General features: G+C 37.9%; 1 protein-coding gene across 17 annotated transcripts in view; it reads right to left on the bottom strand.

The window, feature by feature from the left end:
- Positions 1–14,886, bottom strand: part of DLG2 (discs large MAGUK scaffold protein 2) — a 2,193,106-nt gene that overhangs the window by 798,239 nt on the left and 1,379,981 nt on the right. For all 17 annotated transcript variants that reach the window (XM_055355576.2, XM_055355573.2, XM_055355572.2 and 14 more), the window contains one exon: positions 193–246. In XM_055355576.2, coding sequence (XP_055211551.2) covers positions 193–246 — 54 coding nt within the window. The remainder of the gene's footprint in view (positions 1–192; positions 247–14,886) is intronic.

A 14,886-nucleotide genomic window follows, 5' to 3' on the forward strand; every position in this document is an offset into this window, starting at 1 on the left:
CATGAATGAAAGAGGGAAATATTTGATGACTAAGACAAGATTTAGAAATTATTAAAAGAAAATTTACAAAACTACATGTCATTCCATAAGATTATTTAGTTTGGGTGAAACTAAATGTGAATTGAATTTAAATTCAGCCAATTAAGTTCTACCACAGTTTTAAAAGAAGGTAGTAATGAAAAAGTTACTTACATAAGGAATTGTGTCCAAAGTATCTGTGTTGACAATTATAGGAGCAGGACTGGCCTGAAAAAAGAAATAGAAAAAAAAAATTAAATAATGAATAGTGTATTCTGAGACAGATTATTTCTGTTAACTTATTTAACAAAGAGCTCAACAGGCATTTCTTGAGGACCTCTACAGGCACCGTGTCAAGTGTTAGTGGGGTAAATAAAATGACTAAGAGTTTCTGTACCTTCCCCCAACTCAAATATTTGTTACATTTACCACATAAAGAAATTAAGTAAGCATTCATATAATTTACATTCATTTTCTCTTACATTCTACAAAACAGTGTAGGAGGTGAGGATTTCTGCTATGTGTAAAGCAAGGATTTCTAATAAATTGGGTGAGAGTTAAAACTTGTATCTTTTCTTTTTTTTTTTTTTTTTTTTTGTGAGACAAGAATCTCGCTCTGTCACCCAGGCTGGAGTGCAGTGGTGCAATCTCGGCTCACTCAGCCTCCGCCTCTTGGGTTCAGGCAATTCTCCTGCCTCAGCCTCCCAAGTAGCTATGACTACAGGCACACACCACCACACCCGGCTAACTATTGTATTTTTAGTAGAAACGGGGTTTCCCATGTTGGCCAGGATGGTCTTGATCTCCTGACCTTGTGATCTACCCGCCTCAGACTCCCAAAGTGCTGGGATTATAGGCATGAGCTACCGCACTCGACCTGTATCATTTCTTTATGAAATGACTTTGCTAAAGGAATTTGATTTCTCTCTCAAGGAAGCAAAATTAAACCTAAACCAATATTCATAGTTATTCTCTTCAAACTGCCTTTTGAGAGTATACTATATTCAATACAAAAAGGCTTCACTTATCAATGTCTACGTTTACACATTATGCATGCTGTATCCTGTATTTTCTTTCTTTCTTTTTTTTTTTTTTTGAGATGAAGTGTTTCTCTGTCACCCATGCTGGAGTGTGCAGTGGTGCAAACTCGGGTCACTGCAACCTCTGCCTCCCCAGTTCAAGCGATTCTTCTGTCTCATCCTCCCGAGTAGCTGGAACTACAGGCATGTGCCACTATGCCCAGCTAATTTTTGTATTTTTAGTACAGATGGGGTTTCACCATATTGACCAGGCTGGTCTCAACTCCTGACCTCGTGATTCACCCGCCTCAGCCTCCCAATACAGGCGTGAACAAGCATGCCTTGCCATATTTTATTATTTACGCACCTCTAATCATAAACCTTAGAAATCCCTAGATAGAACATTGACAGTCAAATATGACAGAAAATCATATTGGATATGTTCAACTTTCTTTTTTTAAAAAAAATTGTACGATTTGCAGTAATTCTCTTTAAAGTTTAGCGGGAATCTGTGTAAAACTGATATAGGAGTGCTACAAGGCAAATCACTACAAAATAAGAGATTGCAATCTCTGTTTGCATCACCAGTCTAACTTCATGAATATTGAGTAGAGCTATCTTTACTTTTTAGTTTCTAGAATTTTCACAACAACTTTTGCTTTATCCTCCAAAGGATCTTTCATCTTTGTCTCAAATTACAGATTTCATTTAGATAAAGGACATACTTTCATCTTGATTAATAGAGAACTCTTCTATACGACATGGTGGTTTTGGAAACTGCTCAAATTTTGGGGTATTTCATTAGCTGTGCCCTCTGGAGTTAACAGAGTTAGCAGCTTTTTAATGTCAATCTATTCTGTGGAATCCTAATCAAATGATAAAACAAATAGCAATCCAGCAGGTTTTACAAAACAAAATTTCATGTCTTTACCAAAAACACTGGGCATGGAAAACATAACCTTGGCATACATATGTATATAATGGATCAACTAGTTAGTCATAATATTTTCATGATTCTCAATGGGACGTATCTTGCGGGTAAATAAAGACTCTGGAGAAAGACAGTTTTTACTGGATCTCATTAAAAAAAATAATAAGAGGCATGTAGAGAAGAGAAAAAGGTATGAGGTTTGCAGTCAGAAGACATGGGCTCAAGGTTGGTTTAGCAACTTTCTGATTGTATGATTTGGGGGCTCAGTGACTTCCTAGTGGTGTGATCTTAGGGCAAGTCCACTAACCCTCTCTGATTAATTTTCCTTCCCTGTAGAATGGGAATAGTAGTAACAACTTTCCAAAAAGGTTGAAGATCAAATGAGGTGATATAGTTGAGTGTGCTTGGTAAACAGTACATTTCAGAATTAATGTTAAATATTATTAGTAGTAAGTGTCTCTTAAGATAGACTACTTTAAAGATATATTATTGGATGGCTTGTAAACTGTTTACACTGCAGAGATCTCAATGCTATGTTCGTGGCTACAACTGCACTAATAAGAGGCCTGTTTAGATTGTGGTTCTAAAACAGCTCATGTCAAAGGCAATAATAACAATAATTACTGCTTATTAAGTATGTATTACCATTTATTAAATATATACATAAGCATATATATCCTCATTTAATCTCCACAAAACCATACTGATGAGGCATTATTATCACTATTTCTATGTTATATATAACATATATATATGTTATATATATGTTATATCCTCATATATGAGGAAAATGAGGCTCAGTGAAAATGAGATTTGACATTTGAATATTGTTTTTTCTGACCTCAAAATTCATTTTTCCCCACTAAGCTGCTTCATAATCCCAGTATCTAGGTGGTTCTATCACAAGAGTCTTGCAGTGATATGTCAGCCCTATACTAGAGTACCATACAAGAACTAGACAAAGCAAAGACCACCCTGAAGGCAAAAGATGCCTAAGGATATTGCAGGTTAGATGTTGAACACAGTCTGGTGAAGCCTTAGTATGTATTTTTAAAAAGGTTTTTAGTTTTGATGACATCTCTCCTATGCTTTCTGTTTGGTTTCCATGACTCACAAAAGTGTGCCTCATATCCAAGAATAGACTGAAAACTCTCTGAATATCACATGTAATTCTTGTATTTCCCCATATTTTCTAGTATAGCTTTGATTAATAAATAGGTATTAATTTTATTTGGGGCTTTCATCCCATCTTTGCTTTTTTTTCTTACAGATTATAATAATGTGTTATGGGAATAAATTTTATACATACGCCTATTTCCTATGTAATGCCATTTAAAACTTTTGTATGTTTATGTTGCTATTTTTCATTTTTTAATGTAAATTTATTCTTTCCAAGAAGACTATATGTCTAAAAATTGACAAGTATTGTATACTTTTCTAGAATTCTCCACAGCACTTGGGTATACGGAAGGAGCTCAAAGAATACTGAGAAATACTTAGAATTTATTGACTAAAGGTAGTGATAAAGTATAGAAGTAGGTATAAAGGAAAGTAATATATCTTTATGAGCTTTGTAAAGCACTTCTAAATAACTGGAACCCCAAAATCTCATGACACCAAGACTGTGACTACTTTTCCAATATCCAGTATCACTTTCTTTCTTTGTTTAGTTACTATTACTTAACTAAATTCAGCTTTTATAAAATAATAATTAATAATTTCATAACTCTAGGATGTAGAGTCTGTGAATGGACTCCACTTGAAGTAGAGGACAAGAATTTGAAGGATAAGATCTATGTTATGTGGAATCTATGTTATATGGAAAGTTTATTATTCCTTCTTGGTGCCAAAAGGGTCCAGAAGCCACAGCTAACACCTACCTCTCTAAAAGTCATTAAAAATGCATGAACAAACAAGATTGTGTAAAAATAAACATATATCACATACACCTGACATTGGTAACGCCCTGGTGTGACTGCCAAAGAGATGCCACGGTAGGCTCTTCTGAATGACACACTACCCCACTGTGCTGCTACACCAGGCTCTGTGAAGACTCTCCCACTGCCCTGCTCCAGGACCTTCACAGCCCACCCCAGACTACATAGAGCATAGATGAGTTCCAAGCATGGCATATGAGTGTGCTCTTCTCACCAGTTGGTAATTCCAAATCTTCCTTTAGCTCATCTGGCTCCTGATTCTTTGTTCACTTTTACAGTCAAGAGAGGCTATGACTAGTTTGATCTAGTTTGTTTCTGAGTCTTAAAAACCAACTATCCAGTTGCTTTGATAGTTCCCACCAAGTATTTTCTCCACACTTCACACTGCCCTGCCATATACACCCTCTTTATTTTATTATTATTATTATTATTTTTGAGATGGGGTCTCGCTCTATCACCCAGGCTGGAGTACAGTGGTGCAATCTCGGCTCACTGCAACCTTCACCTTCCAGGTTCAAGTGATTCTTCTGCCTCAGCCTCCCAAGTAGCTGGGATTACAGGCACCTGCCACCAGGCCTGGCTAATTTTTGTATTTTTAGTAGAGATGCAGTTTTGCCAGGTTGCCCAGGCTGGTCTCAAACTCCTGACCTCATGTGATCCACACGCCTCGGCCCCCAAAGCGCTGGGAGTACAGGTGTGAGCCACCACGTCCGGCCATACACTCTCTTTCTTCCTTTTGGATATCCTCTTTAATTGGATGCCTAAATCAAACTGGTGACTCAGCAGATTCTAGTGTCCTTCCTTAATATGCTTTTTTCGATTAACTGGAAAGAGATTTATGAAAAATCTAGAACAAAATCTTTTTTTAATCAGAAAATTCAAGATTTATCTTTATATACATCTAGGCAAGATTTTTGAAACTATAAGGGATGAAGAAAAAAAAAACTCTTTCTTAAGTAAACCAAACTATGAAGCCTTTTTTTGTGTTGTTTTCCTTTTACATGACATTCTCTTTCATGCACAGAAAGCCAGTTTTCAGCATAAAGGACTAGTACAGCTAATTACAGAGAAGCAAGAAGCAAGCAGAAGGAATACTGATATAATTTAAATGATAGATCAAGTTATTAATAAATGTCAGCCACCTTCCTATCCTTGGGCTTCATGTGACATACAAATGTTCTCATATTACATGAACAATTTTGTTTATACTAGTAATAGATACACTTTTGTTTTGCTTGCTTCCAAGAGACTCTAAATAAAAAAGAATCTGACAAAATGAATGCAACTTTACAAAGGAGTTCATTGATTCTGACTAATGTGGTTACCTTTTGATATGTGTTAAGTGTCAGATATGGGAAATGCCTCTGACATATGTGGACAGGTGGTCATGAAGCCAACTACGGTGAAGAAGCCTCCTCAAGCAAGGTATTGGCAGGAAATTTAGAGTAGCTAGTCAGCCAAGAAACACTCTCATGTAGCTTAGCTCCGAGAAGTGTAGGCTAATCAGTGGGAAGGTCAAAAGACTTAATCTAGTACCTAGACTTTTAAGAAGCAAGGTAGAAAAGGAGAGAACTAGATCAGCAAGAAATTAACAGTAACACTCACGGTACTAGGAACTATGCAGGGATTTCAACTGACCCGGGACATGCAAATGGAAGGCAGGTGATTGTCATTATGCCAATTTAAATAGGTGGTAAAATAGAGCAAGAATAACATATGAGCTGTTTTTGGATACCTTTGGCTTATCTTATCAGCCTTACAGGACAGGATTACTGAGTGGGCAAGATTTCTTGTCTATTTAGAGGGACACAGGCCCTATAAATGACTTTTATGCATGGTATGGCATGACATTTTGAAACAAAATGGAAGCCACTGAAAGTCTGAAAATGAGTCCTGTATGTGGGTGTATGTGTGTGCATGTGTATGTGTGTGATTTCATTATGAGAGGTGGAGATCCCAGAACCTCAAGGTAAATATTAGCTGTTTTAGACTGGCAGCTACAAGATAGCACGCTAGCGAAATTTTTGCTTCACAATTCACACAGAAGATTTCCATCGGGATGAGCCCCAGTCAGACCATATGCTAATCCTGGCTATGGAAGTAGAATATTGGGGTTACTATGCACATACCCCATCAACTTTGAAGTAAGACATCTAACATTAAGTACTGGATTAGATATGCTGAGTGTTGAACCCAGGATAACTGTATTGTGTATTAGATTTTCCCCCATAACCCTCTATTATGTTGGCTTACTCTGGAAAAAAAAAAAATGTGGCATGGTTGGGGGAGTGACTTCCGCCTTCATTTCCTGAATTACATTTTAGTTCTCCATTGGAACTGAAACCCTGTCTTTCCTCTCCTTCTTTTCCACAATCTTTTAGGCTGGAGTTCCACATCTCTAGGTGCTGGTAGGACCCTACTCCTATTTGGAGGATTTACTTAGAACCTACAATTATCACTACCTAAAGGTTTGTAGTATTATGACCCTGCCACACCTAAATCCCCTGATATATTAATACTGGGACAGATAATAATAAGAGTATGTACTTATATAGCAAATACTTTATGTGAATTAACTTATTTAATCCTCACACAATTCTATGAGACAAACACTGTTATTCTCAAAGTAGAGCTGAGGAAACAGAGGTTAAATAACTTTCTCAAAGTCACACAGCTGGTAAATCTTCAAACCCAAGCAATCTGGCTCCAGAGCCATGTTCTACTGCCCCTTAGAATGAAAACAGGTTTCACCAGTTATCTCTGTATTTTTTTTTTTTTTTTTTTGAGATAGGATCTTACCTTGTCATGCAGGCTGGAGTGCAGTAGTCCCATCTTGGCTTACTACAACTTCTGCCTCCCAAGCTCAAGCCATCCTCCCATCTCAGACTCCCAAGTAGCTGGGACTGCAGGCATGTACCACCATGCCTGGCTAATTTTTGTATTTTTTATAGAGACGGGGTTTTCCTATATTGCCCAGGCTGGTCTCGAACTCCTAGACTCAAGTGATCCACCTGCCTCAGCCTCCCCAGATGCTGGGATTACAGGTGTGGGCCACCGCACCCAGCCAGATCCTAATTTTTACTGTTGATCAACAAGTTACAAGCCAGTTCAAACCTAAATTTATTTAATGTGCCTTGATCTTGGCTGGCCCAAGAACCTTCCCCTCCTTCCTCTGGTGTAGTTGCTGAGGCCCAGTGTGTCATGAGAAGAGGCCTGTAGGAGGCATGCCTAGGAAAAGGCTGATGGCCCCAGCATACCCAGGCTGACTGATTGAGGCATTCTTTGAGCAAGCCCCAAATAAATGGGTAATTGACTGATTAAAGACACATCGATGGTTGTGTAAGAGAGGAAGAACAAAATAAGACGAACAAATATATTCTAGAATCATAGAACTTTTAAAGCTGGATCTTAAGGAACATTTAATTACACTCTTACATTCTCTAAATATGAAAATGAATACAAAGAATATGACACAACCCAGATCTCACAATTACATAGTATCAAAACTGAGGATAACAAGAATAACAATAATAAAGTATTAAGCATATATAAGGTGCTTATTATGTTTCAGTAATGCTATAAGTACTTTAAGATATATGAATGCATTTAATTTTTACAATGTTCTAAGGAAAACATTATTGTTCCCATTAAAAAGAAAGAAGGAAGGAATGAAAGAAAGAAAGGAGAGAAGAAAGGAAGAAAAGAAGATCCCAATTGAGCAAGTCACTTGCCTAAGGTCACAAATCTAAGAGGTGCCACAAGCAGTTTTTAAACCCATGTCTTTCTAACCCCAGAGTCCATAATGGTAACTCCAACATTTGATTTTTTTTGCCTGAGTTTTTCTAGGCGACCACACTGAAAATGCAATTATTTTCTGCCTGGAAAGTTGTTAGTTTCTCTTTTACAGTCTGAAGAGAAATTTATCACCGTTCTGACTTAGATTCAATTCCCCAATTATCAGAGGTTTCTGGGTCCCTTAATGTCTTGCAAACCCCCACTTAAAAATGGGACAGTGCTATTTTCCAGTTAACCTATTTCTCAAGAATTTAGCTGAATAAAGAATGCACGTGTAGGCCAGGAACAGTGGATCATGACTGTAATCCCAGTGCTTCGGGATGCCAAGCCAGGCAGATCACTTGAAGTCAGGAGTTTGAGACCAGCCTGGCCAACAGGGTGAAACCCTGTCTCTATTAAAGATACAAAAATTAGCCGGGCATGGGGCTGGGTGCCTGTAACCCAGCTACTTGGGAGGCTGAGGCAGGAGAATGGCTGGAACCCCTGGAGGTGGAGGTGGCAGTGAGCTGAGATTGTGCCACTGTACTCCAGCCTGGGGAGACTGTGTCTCAAAAAAAAAAAAAAAATCGTTCTTAGGTTATTATACTTATTACTGAGATTATTTTTTACTTTTTGCTTTCCTAGATTTTCTTCTCCTTTTAAGTTCCTTCTCTACAAGACAACTAGGTGGGTGCAGTTCAATCCAGCCTAGCTCTAAGTCATCACTACTAATATCATCCAGTGGCTTTGGCTTGTCACATGCTTTGCCCCTGCTCTACAGAGACATAAGACCACTGGACTTATTGAGGCACGAACAGTGCTGAATAAACTATGTGAGTGCCTGAGGGCTTGGCTAGTTCATCCTGCAGACTGTGTCAGGATGTCTAAAGGAAGCAACTTTGGAGGAAGCTAAGATTGTGGTCCCTTTCCCTAGCATTTAATAAAATGCCTGCATGGTTACCTACCTAGCTTAACACCAGCCTAGCTCAGAAAACAAGGTAACAGGATGGAAGATTCATGTTTTGGCTTGAAATCAATTTGACTCTGCTTGCCTGAACTCTTAATAATAAAAATAATATTACCCTCACTTTCAGATAACAAAACTAATAACGTTAAGTAACTCGCCCAAGGTCATTCAGCTGATAATAGCAGGACCAAGAGTCAGACAACGGTAGCCTGGCTCCAAAGTGGATAAATCCTAACTACTGCAATACATTTGCTTCTGCACCCTATTAAGATTTGATAAGTAAAGTCTGCTCTAGTCAACACAATTTGTCTTACTTATCCTTGAAAACTCACCATTAGTATTTTTTATCCCCTTGGACTGGAGAGTTACCATCTCTGTTTGATCCTCCTTTAAAATACAAAGTAGTAAAACATTTTGCAGAAAATAAATGAATATCCTATGAATATCCTAAAGACCTCAGATAGGCTGAGTTGGTCTTCCCTTTTTTTCTAGTGCAGAAATGATGGAGCAGCCTGGAGAATGAAGCACAGAAAGTAGAGACCAGTAGATCCCACAAAAATATTGAGTCATTAGCTCAAATCTCAAATGTGGTTTAGTCAATGTGCCCCAGGCCAAACAGAATTTTCTTCACTTTATAAGTTTTTTTCTAGAATCAATCCTATTTGGATGAAGAAATGGGGATTGCTTGAACTGTTAGTATGAAGATTCTTCAGATCTCCATCCTGCATGCTCGCCATATACGTACTTACACTTAGTATAAAAGGCTAAAATAAATTACTCACTAAAACTACATCTACAGATCAACACTGAAACTCAAATTGGCAATTATATCAACCACCAGTGTCATGCTATATAAAGTATATCACACACATTCAATCATTTAATTTCCATAGTGAGAGGAAAGGGAACTAACATTGATTAACCAACTATCTACTGTGTGCCAAGCAAATATGGTAAGCTTTTTACTTGTGTTTTATTGTTTACTCCTTACAGAACCCCAGAAGGATTGATGGAATTTTCCCTTGTCTATAGATAAGTAAACAGAGGCACAGAATGATTCTGTGAATTTCTCAAAATGTGGATGGCTAGAAGGAATCAAAATTGAGATTCAAACCCAGGTGTTCTGACTCTAAGCCCTTTGCTTTTCACCATTAGGCCATAATGCCTCAAACCCCACTGACTCACACCGAGCTTTTACAAATCTAACTGCTTTATTTATGCAAATGATTTCTGAAGATCCCACAAAAAATGAAGTCATTAGCTCAAATCTCAAATGTGGTTTAGTCAATGTGCCCCATGCCATAATAACCATACCTACTTAATTCACTGATTCACTCTATGTGGTGCTATTCCTGGAAAGATCCATGTGGATACCATCTGTTCCTTGTTGCTAAGCTACTAAAGAGCTATAATCTTAGCAGTACAGTTGTATTATCCAGATTTAGGTGCCAGAATTCAGAGCAAGCTGCCAATAACCTGGTTCTTTAGGTTAAGGTAGTGCTTATTTCTTCTGTAGTACATGGATAATGGTTTTATACACAATGTGGGATCACTAAATTATTGCTATTTAGTTTCCATCCTTCTTCTCTCTTTTCCTCCCACCAGGCAAGGATCCTTACTACTCCAAGCACATACCTTGCTCATGCCTACCGCAATGTCTTTGTTTTCATTTCTTCCTTTTCCTACATCCTAAATCAGTTGCAGTCCTCAATCTTATCTCTCTAACCAAATTCTTTCCATCCTGCCAGGACAATCTAAAGTTCCAGATGCTTCATGATACTTTCCCCATCATCACTCCAGGACTCAATCTATACATCCTATTCCCCACATTTTTTTTTTTTTTTTTTAGACGGAGTCTGGCTCTGTCGCCCAGGCTGGAGTGCAGTGGCGCAATCTCAGCTCACTGCAAGCTCCGCCTCCCGGGTTCACGCCATTCTCCTGCCTCAGCCTCCCGAGTAGCTGGGACTACAGGCGCCCGCCACCACGCCCGGCTAATTTTTTGTATTTTTAGTAGAGACGGGGTTTCACCATGTTAGCCAGGATGGTCTCGATCTCCTGACCTCGTGATCCGCCCGCCTCGGCCTCCCAAAGTGCTGGGATTACAGGCGTGAGCCACCGCGCCCAGCCCTATTCCCCACATTTTAAAGCACTCATTATTTGTATTACTTCAGATCACACTGAATTTTAAATATTAAAGGAAATTAAGTTTGTGAAAGCACTACGAACCCTGACATTCTGAATGAATATTTCTTTATATTTTTATACATGTTGATAGCTAACTGGTTCATGTGTGATATTCATGTCTCCTTGCAGAAATTGTAATCATTTTGAAGTCAGGGTCCTCCTCTCTATTTCTTCATCAGCCACTCCACCTACACTCCTAACAGTGCTGGACATACAACACACACTCAAACACTCAAACAGTAATTGTTAATTGATTTTTAGACCTTTTGGACTACAGTCACAGCAATAGGAGTTACAATTCATGAGAAACTCTTGAGGCAACAGAATTAGATACAATGGGTAGAAAGGGGTAACTGCATGCTGCCCTCTGGTGATGAGCTCTTGTACCACACTGCTTGATGGTGTCCATGTGTGAGCATCTGGAGCCTGTCATGCACTCCAGACCATGCTATTCACTGCAGAGCATGAAAATTAAGGAAAATTATAAACAGAAAGACTCCTCTATGCTAAGTATACACTGGTACTTTGTGCTTATTCTTCCCTATTCCTCATTGCAACCCTATGAAGTACATATTCCAATTATGATTATCTTATAGATAAGGAAAGTGAGGCATGGACCTGTAACACAACTTACCCAAGATCACCAGACTAATAACCAGATGGAGCCAAGGCTCACTCCTCTTGACTCCAAATCCATATTCTTGTCTTACCATTACCCTGCATGGAACAAGGATGGTAGCTGCTGGCAGTGTTACTTGTTCTAACTTATTATTCCACTGTACATTTCAGGAGAAGTTAGGTGGGAGGAAGTATGGGATTTGGAGAAAAAACTAAGAACTCAAAAATCACGACAAAGCAAAATGACATCTACAGCATTTCTCAAACTTTCCAGATAAAATGTGAGAATACATCCCCAAAGACTTACCCAAAACTAGACATTTATTCAAAGCCTCATGTCTTATATTAAAAATGAATGCAATTTTCATCCTTTACTCCATAATCATCTTTTTTTTCATAAGTTATTGGGGTACAGGTGGTATTTGGTTACACAAGTAAGTTCTTTAGTGGTGATTTGTGAGATTTTGGTGCACCCATCACTCGAGCAGTATACACTGCACCGTATTTGTAGTCTTCTATCCCCTGACCCCCTTTCACTCTTCCCCTCAAATCCCCGAAGTCCACTGCAACATTCTCAGGCCTTTGCATCCTCAGAGCTTAGCTCCCACATATCAGTGAGAACATACAATGTTTGGTTTTCCATTTCTGAGTAGCTTCACTTAGAATAATAGTCTCCAGTCTCATCCAGGTCACTGCAAATGCTGTTAATTCATTCCTTTTTATGGCTGCATAGTGTTCCTATTTTTAATAGAAACATAAAGTTTTGAGTCATTGATAATGGAATCAACCTGACAACCCAGGTGGTTCCTGCATGGCTATAAAAAACCAGGCACTCTGTCTCCCTGGAAATAACCACACTCCAGTCAAGGAATTATGTTCCTAATATAAAGATGGCAGAACTAGTGAGTCAGGAGATCTTAGTTTTAGACCCAGTAAGTTCAGTAATTCAGCAGTTTACTGAGTCTCCCCAGTTAGTTTTATTTTTTAAGGAATAAAGAGTGAAATGGCTTCTGAAAGTCCACTTCTCATCAAGGATCTGATTTTACTCTTGTAAAGTTCATCCTGCTAGGAAATACTGTAAAGAAAGCAAGGATGCTGTATAACTTTTCATTCTGGGAAATGATCTCTGTTTTTACCACTCAGACATAGAAAGCTAGGAGACAGGACATTAAGAAAAGCACGCAGAAATAAAAGACAAAAGTTAAATTTGATAAGGAACAATTATAGAAATTGGTTTCTAATGACTTGGCTGAAGGATAATGTCCTGTATGCCTTAGACGAGGCACCTCAAAAATCTATATATGGTCCTGTTGCTCTATGTTCATAGTTCATATTCTGTTTTTCTTGTAAACAGGTTAATTTTCTGGCCTAAGAACTATGTAATCAGCAGCAAGGAGTTCTCTTCTATATAAAGAGTAAAAAAGATTTGAAGTGAAGCTGAGAATTATTACCAAGCTCTTTCTTCCATTATCGCCTCTATCCATTTTCTATAAGGTATAACTCCAGAAAAAAAATCCCTCTGCCTTCATTTTTCCCCTACTCACCATAATTTGACACTAGATCATACACTAAGATTTGAAACATAACAGGTGAAGCTATACAGAAAGTCTTAAAATATTTTATATCTAGAATGATTCTTTTGTGTGAGAAGAAATTTTAGGGAGAGAGGCAAAGATGAAATATGAGTTTTAGTTTACTGTTATCCATCAGTAATCTGTAATGTGCTTATGTTTATGGTGGGTCTGGAGGATGTTCCAAGACTTGTTTCTAAACAATGGCACTTGGGCGCTCATTACAAGACGAACAGGGTACAGGATATTTTAGTTTCATTTTCCCTTATTTTAAATTCTCACAACATCTGTAAGTCTAAGAATCTCCCCTCAACCCATTTTTCTTCAAAATTAATGTTCAATTTGGAATCATTTCCAATGAGGAAAAACATGGAGAAAAATAACAGATAAAAAGGAGACGTGAATGGGGACTAGAAACATAGAGGTTCACTAAATACTGCTGGCATTTGCTGATGCCAAAGAATATACTCTGCAGATGTGTTTGTATATTGTCATCAACTAGGCAATGAAGTCTTTGTTCTACAAGCCAAGAGCCTACAAATCTCTGGATCCAAAATGCCAACCAGTTCCTAGCCCCACAGCTGTTCTAGCTTCCCACAGTGGCAGTGTCTATGTTACTCTTGCTTTCTCAGTTTTCTGGTGGCTTTCTTACTTTAAATTATTCTATAAAGCAAGGATACTGCTTGTTCAATTTACCTCCTAGTAGGCCTGGCATAATGCTACAACTGTGTGTTTAACATAAAGAAGGAGGAATATTATCTGTTGCTGTGGGCTAGAGGAGAGATGGGGAAATAACAAGAGAAAAGAATGAAAGAGAAGGAACACAGGGAGTAGGTTGTTTTCTGGTATGTGGGGACTCTGTCAGAAGTTGGAGAGTGAAATGATGATTCCCAGGTTGGGACTCTCTCTTCTGTGCTCTCAGACTCCTTTCTCCACTGGAATTGTAGTCTCAGGTACTCTGGAATCTTCATTTGTTTTATAAAGGTTTTTTCCTAACCAACTAGAAAGGATATGATAACTTCCTTATGAATATATTTGCAATCATCTCGTGACTGCTCCTCACCCACCGTTACTGGATAAGAACATTTGTATCTTATGCTTTTATGTCATAGGATGAGCATCTTCCAGTCCTGCACTTGGATTTAGCAGACGAGGCTTCTAGGACTGGCTGTGGCCCTGTAGAACTTAGTCAAGTCACTTAACCCTCTGAATTATTTCTAAGGTTATATACAACTATAATGAGAATTGTATGATTCCTGATTTTAATACTAGTCTAATTTTGAATATCATAAAAGTAGTAATAAAAGAGTTTAGAACTTGGATTATCTGTCTGGGATTTAAGATCTTTCTCCTCACTTCTACAATGGTCTTAGCTAATTAATTTAATCTCTCTGAAACTTTCTATTCATGTATAGATGTTAAAAATTATTATTTCATCAATATCATGTGGTTCTTCAAGAAGCAAATATAGCCATATATGAGGACATTATGCAATTTGTAAATGTATATATTTGGGATAACATTTAAAAATTTGCAGCAACAGTAATAACAACCTTTACCAGGCACACTTTTGGGTCAGGCACTGTGTTAAGAGTTTAATTCACATGATTTTGTTAGACTTCGAACAATGCTAAAAAGTTATATATAACATCTAATTTTACATTGGATGAAATTTAGGCTCAGAGAATTTGAGTAATTTACCCAAGATAGCAAATGGTGGAAGAAGGATCCTTCAAGTAGCTGAAATTCTGAATCAGAATAAAAACTGAACTCGGATTTTAGTCCTACTACATTATGTCTTACTGTTTAACCATTTCTGATCCTGGCCATTTCAACTTTCTAAGCTTTAATTTTCATATAACTACTA

Source organism: Gorilla gorilla, chromosome 9 (assembly GCF_029281585.2).
Source record: "Gorilla gorilla gorilla isolate KB3781 chromosome 9, NHGRI_mGorGor1-v2.1_pri, whole genome shotgun sequence".
NCBI classification, from domain to species: Eukaryota; Metazoa; Chordata; class Mammalia; order Primates; family Hominidae; genus Gorilla; species Gorilla gorilla.